The sequence below is a fragment of the Petromyzon marinus genome, chromosome 15, assembly GCF_048934315.1.
Source record: "Petromyzon marinus isolate PM22_M1 ecotype Great Lakes invasive population chromosome 15, UKy_Petmar_22M1.pri1.0, whole genome shotgun sequence".
NCBI classification, from domain to species: domain Eukaryota; kingdom Metazoa; phylum Chordata; class Hyperoartia; order Petromyzontiformes; family Petromyzontidae; genus Petromyzon; species Petromyzon marinus.
This window is the reverse complement of record NC_133681.1, coordinates 1,516,817-1,533,600: the sequence shown is the minus strand read 5'-3', so window position 1 is coordinate 1,533,600 and position 16,784 is coordinate 1,516,817. Positions and strand designations below refer to the sequence as shown.

Here is a 16,784-nt window from a genome sequence, read left to right as displayed (position 1 = left end):
TGTCTCTGTGTGAGTCTACGGGTCTCCGTGTGAGTCTATGGGTCTCTGTGTGAGTCTATGTGTCTCTGTGTGAGTCTACGGGTCTCTGTGTGAGTCTACGGGTCTCTGTGTGAGTCTATGGGTCTCTGTGTGAGTATATGTCTCTGTGTGAATCTATGGGTCTCTGTATGAGTCTACGGGTCTCTGTGTGAGTCTATGGGCCTCTGTGTGAGTCTGTGTCTCTGTGTGAATCCGCTGCGGTGGTCGTGCTGAGCGAGAATCGACATGGATGTTGCGCTGCATTGCGCATGGGATGTTGATGCCACTTCTCTGCGTCCCCCGTGGAGCCGCAGAGCCACAGCGCCACTCCGAGTCGCCACGCCGCATCTCACGGGAACCGGGGGAGACGCGCGGCTCGAGGGCTCGAGAGGGGGGCGCGCCTCGCCCCTCCAGTCACACGCGTGGCTTGGATAGGGTACAGACACCCAGAGACACACACAGCGACTCCATCACAGACCGATAGACAGAGAGACAGACGGACTCACATAGAGACTAATATTAACAGGCCCATAGACAGAGACTCACATAGACTGATACAAATAGATCCATAGACACAGAGACCCACATACTCACATAGAGATTGATACAAATAGACCCAGACAGAGACCCATGGGCTCACATAGACCTCGAGACGCACAACTCTCATAGAGACCCATCGACGCACACAGAAACTCGGACTCACAGAGAGCCGTATTCTCTAACACGTGTGTGTATATATATGCGTGCAAGTGTGTGTTTGGGTGGGGTATTGATTCTATTTATAGGGAGCTTCCCTCCGTTGCCAACAACGTTTAGAGATGTTGAATTAAACATGACTTGGTTCGATATTTTTGATCACCTTGCCTCATTATAACTCAAAAGTGCAAATGTGTCGGTTACGCTTGCCAAGGCATTTCATGTTTGTACCACACAACAAAGACCCCGCCGTGTAGCCTGCACAACGCTTTGGGGCAAGTGCTGTTAGCGAGCACCTCTGAAGGCCGACACGGTATACCCAGCGGGGGGTGGCCAGCACCAGTCTAAGGGTTCTGATGCCGCCTCTGTCTCCCAAGTGGCGATGTTTACACACCGCATCATGTATTCATTTGAAGCCGAGTCGACCTTAGGCGGAGGCCCAGGTACCGGTTCACTGTTGTTGGCCGTGAGCGGGAATCGAACTCGGGTCGCCGGGTTCGTAGCGCAACGCGCTAACCGCTACCGCTCCCCCCTTCCTATCACCCAACCACGCACACCAGCCTTGAGCTCTCCAGTGAAGCTGCCCGCACCGTGGGAGCGACACGTCGGAGGTCGTGACAAACAACACGTTTGGTGCGGCGGCACGACGGCGAAAACACATGGGGGGGGGGGGGGGGGGGGGGGAGAAGAAGCAGCTGAGCTGATTATTGCTTAAAGTTTATTTGGGAAGGAAAAAAAACCGAGTGTTTTTTGTGTGCGGTTTAAAACAGGCACTCTCCCGTCTCTGGGATACTCGCGACAGCGAAGGCGTGCAGACATCGCAGAGAGCAGCAGAAGCGATGAGTTCCATGCTTGGGTAGAGGGAGACTTAACGATGTTACAACGCAACCGCAGATTGAACTCAGGTCATTCACAGTCGAGAGGCGGGTCACGTCGCAAGAGTCTCAGAGCTAGGTTGGGGGTGTACACCCCCCCCCCATACCACCCGTTCTCCTCCCGCAGCCTGTGGATGGACTGAGCTCCGTCATGTCAATGTGGAACATCCCATCACTGTATGGGACCTTTTTGCCAGTATCAAAGTATGAAAAATAAGAATAGGTTTTACCCTTTCTGGCAAGGGTAAAACCTATCCTGATTTTTGCACAATCCCACCGCTGGCTCGCACAGAAGATCCATCGGCTCAACTCCATCGCTCGTTTGAACAGGGAAGATACTTCTGGAGCCAGATTCGCATTTTTATTTCAACTTAAGGGGTTTAACCCCCTGGCTCCACCACGGGGACAGGGGGAGCAAGAGTCGTGGATGCAATGAATGGAAAAAGTGAATGGATCGCGCGAGAGGGGGAGGAGGAAGGCCGGGACGGAAGTCCCCATCAAGACGGACAAAGAGCAGGGCACTGCTTCAGATGAGCGGCAGGGAGAGGAGGGGCAGATGAGAGGGTGATGATGATGTTGAGGAGGAGAAAAGCGAGGGAGACGCGAGAGAGAAAAGAAGCGGACACGCGGCGTCTGTTTCCAAAGGGGGCGGGGAGAGGGACCCAGAGTGGTGGTGGTGGTAGGCACACGTAAGTCACGTGATATCCGGGAGGCTTGAGCCGATTTAGAAATACAAATAAACATTGCATCTCATTGTCTCTAGACCGGTGGTGCCGGACACGAGGTCCACGCGAGGTGGTCCCCAGAAACTGGTTGCAGGCACGAGTCAGTTTAACAAACCACCGGATGCTTGCCGCGCATTGCACAACTGTCGTGATTGTATCCACGACTTAAATATCCGCCAACTGCTGGCATTGGTTGTTCACGTGACGTACAACGTGCGCGCGCGCGGGTTTAATTTTCGAAAAATACACGTGACTGGTGCATGGTGGTCTGCGAAAATTGTTGAAGGGCCGACGGCGATACGCCGGTCCAGGAATTGTTGGGAAGCACCGGCCGACACGATCATAATTTCTCCATCGTGGTTAAGCGTCGCCGTCTTCAGAGGATTTTGAGAGAATAGGATGGGCAGGACCAAGGATGACAAGTTATGATTTAGGGGACATTGTGAATATTGCAAAACGTCGATGCTGGACTTGGTTCGAGAAAAGTGGCATCTACAAGGAGTAGAAAGCTCACAGGGGGCCCTACAGCCACGCCTCATCATCCTTGGAGAGGGGGGGAGGGCTAAAGGCAAGAGGAAGACAAAGACAGACATGGTGGTGGTAGGGGGAAGAGCTTGTCCCGAGAGGGAGCTCTGGGGACGTACGCCGTCTGGAGAGCCGACAGCGACGTTCATGGAAATGTCACCAAACATTTCGCCAAAACTAGGGACGGAAAGGAACCATTTGCCAACACCACCACCACACAACGTGACTCACCTGGCTCCGAGGCTTTTAGTCAGAGGTAAGAGGGCACTTAACCGGTCGTACACAAGGTGCACACCAAAGTTATTATACTCTTAAGTAGATTATGTTTTTTGATAACCATGGGGTCAAGCATAGATATCGTCATCAAGTATACAGCGTAAAGCTTGCATATGCATAGCACACGGTGAATTCACAAAAACGCTAGCTACACAAGTGTCAGATCATTGCAAATAAACCACAAAAATCTTATGTTGATAAAGCTCTGCATATTTTTTTGGCGATTAATTATCATCAACAAATGCCCATATGACGTTACCGGCCGAGAAGCCTGCCACTGTTGCCATCTCCCGAACAGACACCATGGGTGGAGCGGCGGTGCCGTTGGTGGTGAACGCAACCGCGATACCGACCCGGCGACCCGAGTTCCGAGTCCCGGACAACATCGGTGGCACGGAGTGAAATCCGAACCAGGTCTGCTCCACACCCCCCCCCCCCCCCTTGTCCACCCAAGATTCGATTTGGGGGCAAGTTAAGTTTTTTTCCACGTCAGACATTGTCGAGCGGCCAACTCTGGCTTGACGAGACGATAACCGCCCCACCAAATAATGTTCTGCACGAGTGAATTGTGCGAAAATAAAATCAACGGCGACCTTGTTCACCAATTTGATTTCGTTTGTGCGACGCCAGCTCAAAAGTGGACTCTCGATTATCTGGGATAATTTGGAGTGGTGACACAAACATAAAAAAAACCACGGATAATTCAACACATTTGTAAATTAGGCCACGGAACAAAGTGATTGTTTATCGGCGTAGAATGGGGGCGAAGAGTGGATCGTACCTGCGTCCGTTTATATTGCGCGACGGGTTAACTCGCCGACGTGTTTGAGGCCACGTGGGGATGGAGGTGGCGGGTAACGAGTCGCTGACGCTCGGCGAGTGAGGAGCCGCTCACAATGAAGCCTCCGCTCGAGTCAATAGATATTTGATCCGATGTGTGTTTTGCAAGCACGGCTAATCCAGCCGCTCGGATAATCCGCCCAGAGATGAGTGAACTTTCGGCAACGGAAAACATGGAGAGGATCAGTGGACGGTTCGGCGGCAGCCACCACTCGGGCCGCCATTTGGAGTCTCCTGGGCCAAAAAAAACCCATGAAATGTCGTTTGCCAAAAAATGTCACCACCAGGGACGCATCCACCCCCCCCCCACCCCCACAGACGCACGCGGTACGAAGGCAACATGCTCCACTGGGAAGCAGACCTTCCATCTGCAACAATGCGCTCGTCGGCCGGGTTACTCGTCCCCTTTTTCCACTGGCACATCCGAGCCAGCGCGGCGGAGCCAGAACCAAACCGCGAAAGGACAGCCTCACGGACAAGACATGCGAATCTGACGAGGGGCCGAGCAGGGCAATGGGCGAGGTTGAAGCCGCATCCACCGCACGCGACGTCGTTCGGTACGCCGTGCCGGCGTGGTGTCACCACGTCACCTCATCTTATCTTACACAGGATTCTACAGCACCTTATTGCAAGGCGCTTACCCCCACACACACACACGCGCGCGCGCGCGCGAGTCTCCGCTCGTTCGCCGCGTCCGACGTCGGCGGCTTGGCTCGGCTCCCGCAGTGGAACAAAAACAATACCGGGGCCTGCCGAGCCGGGCTGGTTCGGTTGAGCGGCGGACCGGAGGGATTTTTTTCCCCGTCAGGCGGCAAATTACGGGGCGCAGGCTGGCTCCGGGCCGCTTAGAGCGGGGCGTGGTTTGGCAGCGCCCATCTTCACAACGGAGCAGCTTCCGTTTTTTATTCTTAGAATACAGATGGGCTCGACACCGCCGCGTCGCGCCCTCGCCAACTTCACCACCCCGCACCTTTTGCCAGCAACAATAACGACGCCCACACCTCTTCCTCCTAAGAAGCTAGGCGTGCCAACAATACAACTAAATGTAACAAACAAAACGCTGCCACCAAACAAAAATACTCAGGTGCAACAATAACAATACTATTAGCGTTGTTCTCAAAACCCTTTTGCGAATCGCTCAAAGCAGTTTTATTCTATCGATCCGCGCGTCACCGTGATCCCAACACTCGCGCGTGTCGACTCCCCGGCCGGAGGCAGACTCGCCACCATCGTCTCTCCTAGAGGGGGTGATTCAACGAGTACTGAACCATTTGGGAAGCTGATGTTTGTGTTAGTGTGTGTGTGTATATACTGAACCCCGTTACGGGAAAGTGTAATTTCCACCACTGGCTCAGGCCATTCCGTGAACTTATTGTTACTTAAAATTTTCCGTGGCCGGCCGGAGTCCGATCCTGCCACTCGCTCCTCGGGGTGCATTGGTGGTGGCGGCGGCGGTGGACATCAGTGGCCTCCGTAGTTGTGCTTTTCCAGCCGCTCCGTTAGCAACCGTGTGAGCTCGACGCTTCGCGCAGGAGAGGTCTCTCACGCCAGGGCGCCGTCTCAAGTTTACCGGTGGCCAAAACTTCACGACGGCGTGCCACGCCAAAAGCTCCCGTCGCCGCATGGGTAAGGCCGACTTGGCAGGAGCGAAGTGATTATTTTTGTCGCCGCAGTCATCGTCGTCGTCGTTGTCATCCTCATCAGTTTTCGACGTCGCGAGCGTGCAATTCTTGTCGGCGGGACATTAAAAAAAAGTTCCGAAGGTCCGATCATGGACTTCACCGGGCTGATGATCTCACCAAAATATTTGCTGGGTCCATGCCGGGTAGACTGCAGGCGATGGCACGCGACTAGCAGTTGTTAGGAGTAGTAGCCACGGCCCATAGCGAGAGAAAGATATACTGGATGCGGTGTTTTGGGTGGAAAAAAATATTTTCCAGTTCGTCGACCTAAAACGGACCCCCGGCTGTACAATGAACCCCGGTCGTCGTGTTTAACCAAGGAATTAAAAAAAACTGACACCAATAATAATTATAATAACATCAACCGGGCTCTCTCTGGTCCGCCATCACGCCGCCCATCTCCTTCGGCGCGGTGCGTGCGGCCAAGCCTTGCGGTGCTTCCCGTCGCGTTGCCGTGGCTCCGGCGTGGCGTCACCGTCGCCGTGGTCTTGCTGCCGGCGTCACCAGTAGAAGGATTTGGTGAGGAAGCTGGCGGCCGAGCTGAGCCAGCTGCCGCCGGCGTCCTTCTTGGCGCCGACGCGCGACACGGCGCGCCCGTTCTGCCGCACGGGGCTCTCCTCTTCGGGGAGGTAGTCGGGCAGCTCCTCGTTCTCCTCCAGCCCCTCGGAGCACTGCTCCAGTGACAGCAGCACCTGCCGGCGGGTGAGCGGGTGGGCGGCGGGTGAGAGGGTGGACAGGTGGACATGTGAGCGGGTGGACAGGTGAGCGGGTGGACATGTCAGCGGGTGGACAGGTGAGCGAGTAGATGTGTGAGCGGGTGGACAGGTGAGCGGGTGGACAGGTGAGCGGGTGGACATGTGAGCGGGTGGACTGGTGAGCGGGTGGACAGGTGAGCAGGTGGACAGGTGAGCGGGTGGACGTGTGAGCGGGTGGACTGGTGAGCGGGTGGACAGGTGGGAAAGGTAGGCGAAAGGGTGGGCGAGGTGGCAGGGCTAGGTGGGTGGTGGTGGCTTGGGCGTGGGGGGAACGTCACCGTCCACGCGCTCACCTCCTCTCCGCTCTCGTTCTTGATCACCTGCTGAGCCGACATCACCTTCGTGGCAGCAATCGCCGACGCCAGGCACTGCAAGGAAATCGACGGAAGAGGGGTTCGCCGGCTTGTGTGAGCACGCACGCCGGAGGGAGGACTCGTGATAATGAATAATAACGATAAGTTTGGTACATTTGGTATTCAGGTTATTCTTCTAGCGTGGGGCTGTCAGCGCACGGAGGAAGGCGCTGCCAAGTTTTACGCACGCACACCGCCCTGCGGGGAGTTTGACAACACAGGGGGTTGGTGGGCCACGCCGCCGCGCGCAATCCCATTTGGAGAACTTGCGGTGGAAGTTTTGAGGCGTTGACTGTGACACGGTCACGTTCACAACGCGTTCGATACACACGCCGCAGTACTGACCGGGGCCGCCACTGGATTCGTGAACTTGTGCGACAAAGCGGCGAATGTGCGGCCGCGGGATCAAATCTTTGCACCGCGTTTTTCGTGGTTGCGGTCACTGGAGATTTTTCTCCGGATCCTCCGGTTTTTACCTCCAAATTCCTAATCAATGTCACACGCTTTGAGTATTTGGCTGCTAAAATTTTCCATGAGATAAGCCACTTCATTGAGCTATCATTTGTGGCCAGGTAGCTAAGCTGGGCCTTACCTGGTAAATAAAAAAATAGTTTAGTTTTAGTCGTTTGAACATTTAGTTTTATTGTGTTTGGTTCTGTGGGCTCGTTTTGGCAGTTTTACACGTACACCGCATTGCTTTTGATGTACCCACGACAGAGACGTTTAGTCTCAGAGGGCTCTCACCCTGGTTATAAATAAACTTGACGGAATTGAAAAGGGTGACATGACAGGACTCCATGAATATCTAACACCTTTCTTTCCCTTCAAGGGGCTGTTCTCCAGCACGGGGGAGACGCACCCAACTTCGCGAATGTTCTGAATGCAACACTTAAGCTTCAAGTTTTATTATTTTACTTTTTAAACCAGACAAGGGCCCCACCTGAGCTATTTAGCTCTTTTTCAGAGGCGAGCTGGCTATCACAAATGACAGCTCCAAATACCGTCAACACCTGGTGTATAAATGTGGAGGGGAAACCCGGAGGACCCAGAGAAAAATACACGTGACCACAGGGAGGACACGCAAACTCCAAATATACAGCAGGCTTCAGGGTCGGCATCGAACCCACGACCTCCTGCATGCCAGGCGAGATAGTTAACATCTTGCCACCGTGGCGCCCCTTCTTCCGGTCACTTCATAGAAATGGTAAAAGAGTCGGGCCGGGTGGCTTGGAGATCCTGGGGGCGCTAAGCTGGCACTGCCGAGATCTTTTACACCAATTGGAAAAAAAATCAGCTGTCTGTGGCTAAACCTGATTACATCACGTTCTCAAGGCAAGCGAGTTGACTGCGCAAATTACAAGATGCATGAAACGATGACCGTTAAAAACCGAACGTTACCCTTGTTGGTTTGGTCAGGTGAGCAAGTGCTGCCCCCCCCTACTGCGAGGAGCAGCGTTCCTGTTAAGGGATCTGGGCGCTCAGGGTCTCGTGAAGCAATGTCGATGTCGGCACAATTGGAAGTACATTTTCGCGGGGGGGGGGGAATCCCCAAACGTTAAAGGGAAAAAAAGAAAATCTGGAGGTGGCGGAAAGTGGAGGGTGGTCGCATAACAAGCGTGGCGAGGGTGTGAATGAGTGGATCCCTTCCCGGTGCGTCTGGATTGATATCTCTCTCTCTCTCCCAGCCTCACTCGGCTCTCTGTTTCCTCTCTCACTCACTGGCCTCCAGTGACGCCCCAGGCTGTAGCCGTAATGGCTGCGCGCAGCTTCTCATTAGAAGTGGCCCGCGGTGATTTTGCCGGGCTAAATCCTGGATGAGCCCGGCAGCGGACGGGAGAGAGAGGACAACAAAGCCAGCCCCCCTGACATCGCGACGCCCGTCTCCCGCGCTCTTGGCTCACGATCAGAAAGCCGCAAGTTCGCATCCCGGATGGGGTTCAACTCTGGCTTTTACCATCATCATCATCATCTGCCTATCATAATCGGCCATGATCTATTCACTGCCAGATGAAAGCATCCCCAAGCCTGCGCCATGCAACAATCCGTATGGCTCCATCACAAAAGACATAGATCCCTTTAAAGAGACTGTTGGGGCAAGTGCTGTTAGCGAGCACCTATGAAGGCTGGCGTAGGGGGCGTGGAGGGCCAGCATCACACCCGGCCGCCGTTGTTTCCCCATTGGTGACGTTACCAACACCGCACCATTTACTCGGGGAAGGTCCAGGACCGGTTGAAATATTCGCCACACCTTCACATGCATAGCACTGCAGAGCTTGGGGAGGAATTCAGTGCTGGCTCGCCGCACGACCGCTGCCATTCTCCGCCCGCCTGCGGTTCCTCACGCCTCCGAGTCGTTCTCTCTCTCCGAACACCGTGCGGCGTGTTACAAGTTGAAGTTATGATTCTCGTTCTTCTTGGTGTTACTCATCCCAACAGTCTGTTAAAGGCTTACACGTGGGACCTTTGCCTGTGTACGTGTGCGCGTGCGGTACGTGTGTACGTGCCTGTACGCGTGTGCCCTTACCTCCGCCTTGAGCTCCGTGCGTATGCGCACCACACAGCGCTGGCTCGCCATCTGGAACGTGAAGCTTATGACGCCTCTCACCTTGAGCAGGGCGTCCTCGCACAAGCTGCGCCGGCCCTGGCGATCCCATCGCAACACGCACACGCAAGGCAAAGGTCCCCCGTGTAACCTACACGGGCTGTTGGGGCAAGTGCCGTTAGTGAGCAACACCCGGTGTCGTGGTCCAATTTTTTCCGAATTTGGAAATCACTCAATTGGGATCGTGCGCACACACAGCAGCAATCATCGCCTGCCCTACTGGCAGACTGGTGCCCGCTTGCAAGCCAGGTGCTGAGTCACCTCGTGCTGCACAGAGACAGCTGCCACTGGGGGTGCCCTTTGGAACGTTGGGAGGCCGCACTATCAAACACAAACCATTTCAATCGCTCGCCTTATAAATCCCACGTTGGACACTAACACTGCGGCCTGAAAGAAGAACTTACACGAGGGGTGACGTTTTAGGACAGTGGTCCTTATTAAGAGCACGACCCTTCTTGATACGCAAGAAGATTGCTCTCACTGGCTGACAAGTTGCCAATTATATTTTTCTTCTGAAGGCTACGATGCTATTGACAAACGTGTCGAGTTAATTGCATTGTTAAATGTGCTAGTGCACCAATGCCAAGGCAGCGGCGCCAGCAAATAATTTGCTTCATCAATCCCCTCTTTAACCACTCCCGCCTGTTTGTTGTTGTTGTAACGTTCTTACCCGCACCTACCGGACATCTGTGAAAAAGCGCCTCATAGCTCATCGGATTCCTCTCCAGCATAAATATCCTGATGATTCTGATTCCAAGACGCTACACAGAAATTTACGGGAAACAGGGATAGGGCCGTCGTTGAGATGGCGATGGGGCCGCGCGACTGACCCCGTCGGTCAGGCCGTCGATGTGCAGCGTCACGACCTTGGCCTTCTTGTTGGTGTTGCCCAGGAAGAACTGTCCCTTGCGGGGGCGCGACGTCACCCCGCCGCCTCCTCCCCCCGGCACCGCCGTGGTGGCGCCGGCCGGGCGTGTGAGCAGCTCGTGAATCTCGGCGGCCAGGGAGCCGGCTTCGTGCAAGCGCTCCTTCCTGCGTGGAGATGGCGCATTGTTCACGAGCGCGAGCGAGTGCGTCGCTGTGGAGCGTGGAGAGTCTAGGTGCAACCTGGAATCTTTCACTTCATCCTGCCACTGCTGGCTGAAGGACCTCCACTAGACGGAGCTCTATAGAGTGGTATATGGGAAAATGTGGCCGTACCCACACTTTGCCCCACCACACGCGGCCGACCGAGGCGTTCTCATTAACAATGCCAGGTAGCCAGAGGGGTGACTTTTTAACTGCTGCGCCAAAAGATTATCTAACGAAAATCATGAAATCAGGACAGACCTGTAATTAAACTGGCTTCAAAAGCGCAAATGTGAGTCGATGGTCTGAGCATGATTACCAATAAGCGCACAAAAAACGGCACCAAATTAAATTCGGTTCTACACTTATCTCAGAATGGCAAAATCGGTTTTACTGTCAGGCAACAAACACTACCCTCCATGATGCAGGTTTTCTTGGTTAGATCGCGTAAGCCTACGTGTTAAACACTACCCCCATACGCAGCCGAAGTGGTCAAGTGCTGCCCTCTACTGCGTGGAGACCAGAGAACTGTGATGTCTGCTTCTGTGGGCTGTTTTTTAACGCTTCTCAGCTGCAAGAGATCCTAATGAACTCTTCGCGTCGTGACGCCGATAGCGGTATGGTCGGGATAACATCGTGTGGTCAAAGAAGGATACAGACAGAATATAAATGTGTGTGTGCTGAACTTCTTTGGCACCATACGCAGCCAACCGTGTTTATCGGAGGTGCGGGGGAAGGACAACAAACTAAACAAAAAAATCAGTTCTAAAGAAATCACTTTTCAATCTAGATGTAAAAGTGCATAGCTCCAGTGGCTTCCGAATATCAGAATAGCGCTCCAGATAGCTGCAGAAGTGCCGTAATTATTTATAGAAATGGAACGTTTCAAAACAAATGACAAGCTTGTTCGCAAAAAATCTCTAGCAATGAATTGTCGCACCCAGTGTTTAATGCATTAATCGTGAGCATAAAGATTGGGAGAATTCAATTAACGAGTTGTTCTAGAACCGAATAGGGATGATGTCACAGTGGTGAACTTATGGTTAGCACAACTGGAATTGAAATCCAGACAAGCGATACGGTGAGTCTTTGTTCGGCAGCTGGCCAAAAAGCCGCCGCTAATGCGAGGATGACCGGAGTTTGCGTGATGGTTTATGCCCCTCGACGTGAAAAGAGCGTAAGGGCGAGCGAGATCCATCCGTTCCTGTCTCACGCACTTGTCGATGATGTTCTGCAGGCTGAGCAACATGCCCAGCTCACTGCGCATCCTCTCCCGGTTGGCCGCACTCTCCGCCAAATACCTCAGCGCCTGGAACAAAGAATCAGAATGTTTATTTACACTGGAGGAATCCGATGAGATATAAAGCCCTTTTCCACAGGTGTCCAATAAGGGCGGGTAAGAACGTTACAAAGACGCAGCTGCCAGTCATCGCGCAAGGTGCGCTGCGGTGGTGAGATGTTAACTCCCTCGCCTGGTATACAGGAGGTCGTGGGTTCGATCCCGATCCTGATGCCTGCTGTATATTTGGAGTTATGCCCGTCTCTCTCCCCGTGGTCGCGTGGACTTTCCTCCGGGTCATCCGGTTTTTCCCTCCACAATTAGAAACGTGCGTTTGGAGTATTTGGCTGCTATAAATTACCACGTGATGATAAGCCACTTTGTTGAGCTATCATTTGAGATCGCCAGGCCGCTTCTCAAAAAGAGCTACGTAGCTCAGTGGGCCTTACGTCGTAAAATAAATAAACATCGTCACGAACACGACGGGAGAGAGAAACGCAAAGCGCCAAGAAAGAGCGAGGGCTCCACTCGCTGGACTGCGGAAGCAATTTCACTTTTGGGCCTCGACAGCCCCTTGGTACAAAATTGTGTATTTTAGGACTTTCGTCGTGAATAAAGTGGATAGATCCGTACATGTATAGGGCTGCAGGATGTGTGTACTGGTAGACGTGAAAGTATAAGTGTACTGTAACGCATGTGTCGGACGATGACGATGATGACGGTGGTGCCGACGATGCCGACGGTACACAGCCAGACAACGCGCATCAGTGGTGGCGCAACAGCAACGACCTTTAGCAGCGAGCCAATGAAAGTCATTCGAGACGAGGACTCAAATAGCAGCTGTGACAACTCGTTACTTTAAAACGACACGCTGCCTAAAATAACAAGAGGGGTTTGTTATGCGGAGGGGGTGGTGCAGTGGTGCAGCGGTTTGCACAAAGGGCTACAAAACCGGCAACCAGAGTTTTATTTCTGACCACAGCTTGACGTCCGTAGCAAGCGAAACCTCTGAACCGGTCCTACGCCGCATCCTTCACCAATATGCACTTACCAGAATGGTGAAGTATGTTCACACATGTAGAGGGGGAGTCCATTGTCCAGAAGTTAATTGCCAAAAGGCTGTGTATATATATACGTATTTTGTTGTTGTTTTGAGACCTCTTGCCAAATAGAGAGTCTTAATGGTGTAACTTCCAAACATTGGCGAGTGGTGGCACTACTGGGTTCGAGCCGGTGTCTGGTTAGCTCGTGTGGTTAGGAAAGGGGCAGGTGCACGGGACGGCAACCTAAATAACAAGAGGGGCCACGCTTTTCGAATTCGGTACAAAACTCCACGTTTCTAGAGACGCAAAGCCACGTGGCGAACACGAGACGCTGGTGGTATCCTGAATGAATTAACGCCACAAGGCCGGTCCCTAAAGAGCTGCACTCGGCTCCGGAGCCGTTGGGTGTCGACCACTGGGCTAGTGTCTTGCTGGAGATGGGAATGTTCACAATTTACCCTCCCCGACGCGATCTGCCAAGCAACGTGCCCGTATATACTCCCCATTCATACCGTTGGATGGAAAGAGACGGGGGCTCACGTGACATTTAAGAAACATAAAACTTACCCTGAATGACGGCTGATCCTAGGAGGAGGGGATGGGTGGATGTCGGACGTTATTTCGCTCGTTATCGTTGACATACCCCCCCCCTCTGCACTCCCAAACCCCCACCACTGCCCACCCCTCCGCCTTGGTGAGAAAATTACCTGAACAAGCCCCTTTTTTTTGGGAGGAAAGCTTACCTAGAGGGCGTAGCAACAACCCTTACTCCCGTACATTCACATGCCCTCTGTAATGACTGTTGATTTGGGTTCAATAACAAAAAAGGAATGTAAACTGCCAAGTGCTGTCGGAATACGAACCTAACTGGCGACCATTGGATTGCTTCCCATTAAACCACGGCAGCATCCGCGAGGAATTTAAACACCCTATCCGTGCAAATCCTCATCCCTTTGCATGTACGTTGAACTTCTTTCGCACCGTACGTACCCAACTGTGCTAATTGGAGGTGCATGGCAAGGACAAAGAACAACAAACTAGACACAACAAGCGTTTCTAAAGTAATTACTTTTCAATCTAGATTTAAAAGTGCATAGCTCCAGTGGCGTCCTAATTTCAGAATCTTTATTTATTCTGGAGGAATCCGATGAGCTACAAAGCTCTTTGTCATAGACGTCCAGTAGTCTTTTCCACAGGCGTCCAGTAGATATCGGAAAGGAAGCGTGTAGGCACCGTCGGTCGCCGGCGTTTCACCTGCAGCGCCGAAAACACAACGTCGGCGTCGTGGTGGTCGAGGAAGAGGACGAGCCCCGGCAGGCAGCCGTGGTCCCTGACGATCACCTCGCGGTTCTGCGGCTCCGACGCGAGGTCGCGCAGCTGGGTCACCACCGACAGCGCCTGCGGTCGCTCCTGCTCGGCCATTGCTCGCGGCGACGTGCAGGAGGGAGGAGGCGGCGGTGGCGGTTATGAAGATGGGGAAGGCAGTAATCGCAGCAGGAGAAGGGAGTGATGATTACAGAAGATTAAAGAGGAAGGGGAGGAGTGATGATTCCTGAGGAGGAAAATATGTGGAGGAGATGGAAGAGGACTGGCAGAAGAGGGGGAAGAGAAGATGAGGGAGGCGTGAGGGGGACACATGCGTCATGCGCTGAACATCTGGGGAGTTGCGCTGCTTGAGAAGGACTGGCCAAGGAAGTTGGGTGGGTGGGAGGTGAAGAGAAGACGAGGGTGGAGGTGACAGAGGGGCTGGATGATGACACTGATCTCACAAGGCACTCTGGAGCCGTGCTGGTGTGGAGGGCCGTGGCTGGGACGTGGCGAGAAGGTTCTGGTGAACAAGGCCTCCTCCTCGAGGTGTCCTTGGCAGGGCCTGAGGGGGAGAGACATGACGTTGCGGGTAAATCTTAAGACAAACTACACCATGCCGCACTGACCAGAGTGCTGAAGCATGGTCAAACAACCCCTCCGAACGACACGGTGTGGGGAGACTTTCGTCCAGCAGTGAATTGACACAGCGCCGCGTATGTTTGTTGAACTTATTTGGCACCGTACGGAGCCAACCGTGCTAATCTGAGGTGCGGGTGAAGGACAACTAAACACAAAGCAGTTCAAGGGATTAGTTTTCAATCTAGATGATTTCAAAGTTCATAGCTCCAGTGGCTTCTTAAGATCTGAAGAGCGTTCCTGACGGCCACAGAATGCGCTGTAATTATTCATGAAAACGGAACGTTTCAAAACAAATAACACACGCATAGTTCGATGCATTCGTGAGCGTAACTATTGGGATAATTCTAATAAACGCGTTGTTACAGAACCAACTAGGGACGATGCCACGGTGGTGGAATAATGGTGAGCACGAAATAATGGTGAGCACGAAATAATGGTGAGGACGAAATAATGGTGAGCACGAATAATGGTGAGCACGAATGGTGAGCACGAAATAATGGTGAGCACGGAATAATGGTGAGCACGAATGGTGAGCACGGAATAATGGTGGGCACGAAATAGTGGTGAGCACGGAATAATGGTGAGCACGAATGGTGAGCACGAATAATGGTGTTTGGTGTTTGTTTGCAAGCCAGCGGCAAATGTTCTTGTTTCTCTGCCAAGTGTGGCTGGACACCAGCGGCGTTAACGCCGTCAACAGCAACTTCACAACTTTAAACTCGCCCAAAACTAGAGCGGCAACACCACCACCACCACGGACGTGGCCTCTTTTAAAAAAAAAAAACTTCTAGAACGTCCCCCAACAATCCATAACACAGACTGTTTTTTTTTGTTTTGGGTTAGATCGCGTAAACATATAAAATGGGTCGTTAAACCCGCCAACACCCGACACAGCCAATTAGTAAGGTTCGTCAGGTAAACAGAACGTGCCAATTCGTTACAAGTACAGCTGTGTGTTGGTGGAACAATCGTGTTGTGGACTTGGTTCTCCAGCACGCCGGTGTGCTGCACTCGTAACGAATCCACAAAAGGATTGTGTGTACTGAACCAGTAACGAATTGTCACGTTCTGTTTACGTGACAACCCCCAACTAATTGGCTGTGTCGGGTGGTGGCGGGTTTAACGACACATTTACGCGATCGATTATGGACATTGGTCGGGAAATTCTCAACAACGTAAACCGCAACAACGTCCTCTCGCTCGGCTGCCCCTCGCTACTTAATCAAGCTACTAAAAGGACGCCACGATTATCTTATCGCGAGTGGGTGCACCCCCAGTCGGCTAACTTTTGACACCGCCACCCCCCTACAGAAGCGGCCATCGCAGAGCGACTCGAAGGGTCGTCTCGAGTGACCTCCGCTCCACGCCGTCGGCCGTGCTCAATCCGCTGCTGGATGAAGGCCTCCCACCTCCTCCGCACGCGGGCGTGCCGCCTCTCACCGATACGAACAGTTCCATCGCCCGCCCGCCAGCCTCTAGCTCACGCACAGGAGCCGAATTAATCGCTCCATCTCCTCGAGTGGAGGTCTCCCTGCGTCTGTTTGGGGTCTCGGCCGTCGATCCACTGCTGGATGAAGGCCCAGAGACGCCCCCCCCAACCCCGCCAACAACAGCGGCAGAGACGGCGATCCCCATTGGCTAATCGCCCGCCAACGCAGGGTACGCCGACCGCACCGACCAATCGCCGCGAACGCCGACTCGTCACGTGAGCGCCCCGCAGCCAATGGCGCGGCACAAAACGGACCCCCACCCACCCAACACACACACGGGGCGCTAGGCCGCGGAATACTCGGCCAGAGGAACGGCGAATGGTGAGAGACCGCCGCCGCCGTTTCCTCGAGGTGTCACGTGGCGGCTTCCCCGGCCTCACGCACGCGACTGTCGCCCCCCCCATTCCTCCCCATCCCTCCCCATCCCCCCCTCTCAGTCACAAGCGCGGCTGGAGGGGAACTTTACCGATGGCCGCGTCTCCCCTCGCGCGCCGCTGTGGCAGGGGGCTGGGGAGGGGGCGGGGGGGGGCGCGCTCGGGCTCGAGCCGATTGGTTGGGGAGTCGATCACGTGGCAGCGAGCTGAGCCAATCGCCGTGCTGGTCAGAGTAA

At 53.7% G+C, this 16,784-nt stretch overlaps 1 protein-coding gene across 7 annotated transcripts; it reads right to left on the bottom strand.

Moving 5' to 3' along the window:
• Nucleotides 1–1,418: 1,418 nt before the first annotated feature.
• On the bottom strand, nucleotides 1,419–16,747 carry ARMC1 (armadillo repeat containing 1). 7 transcript variants are annotated; one of them, XM_032954612.2, is made up of 7 exons: nucleotides 16,641–16,747; nucleotides 13,992–14,607; nucleotides 11,633–11,724; nucleotides 10,178–10,379; nucleotides 9,270–9,386; nucleotides 6,686–6,760; nucleotides 1,419–6,329 (listed from the first exon to the last, which is right to left on the bottom strand). In XM_032954612.2, exons 2-7 carry the CDS (start codon nucleotides 14,157–14,159, stop codon nucleotides 6,138–6,140), a joined length of 846 nt encoding a protein of 281 aa, XP_032810503.1. In that variant the 5' UTR covers nucleotides 14,160–14,607; nucleotides 16,641–16,747; the 3' UTR covers nucleotides 1,419–6,137. The 7 variants fall into 7 exon arrangements, with proteins under 7 accessions (XP_032810503.1, XP_075923303.1, XP_032810508.1 ...); XM_076067188.1 differs by lacking the exon at nucleotides 16,641–16,747 and adding an exon at nucleotides 16,439–16,574; XM_032954617.2 differs by lacking the exon at nucleotides 16,641–16,747 and adding an exon at nucleotides 16,452–16,574.
• Between the last annotated feature and the right edge of the window lie 37 nt (nucleotides 16,748–16,784).

What these genes read in the sequence shown, in the direction of transcription:
- ARMC1 (XM_032954612.2), bottom strand. Translation starts at nt 14,159, where the DNA reads ATGGCCGAGCAGGAGCGACCGCAGGCGCTGTCGGTGGTGACCCAGCTG. An exon ending in TCGACGGCCTGACCGACGGG is followed by an intron (nt 9,387 to 10,177) that starts GTCAGTCGCGCG and finishes TGGGATCGCCAG; the next exon opens with GGCCGGCGCAGCTTGTGCGA. An exon ending in GCACGGAGCTCAAGGCGGAG is followed by an intron (nt 6,761 to 9,269) that starts GTAAGGGCACAC and finishes ATTTCCTTGCAG; the next exon opens with TGCCTGGCGTCGGCGATTGC.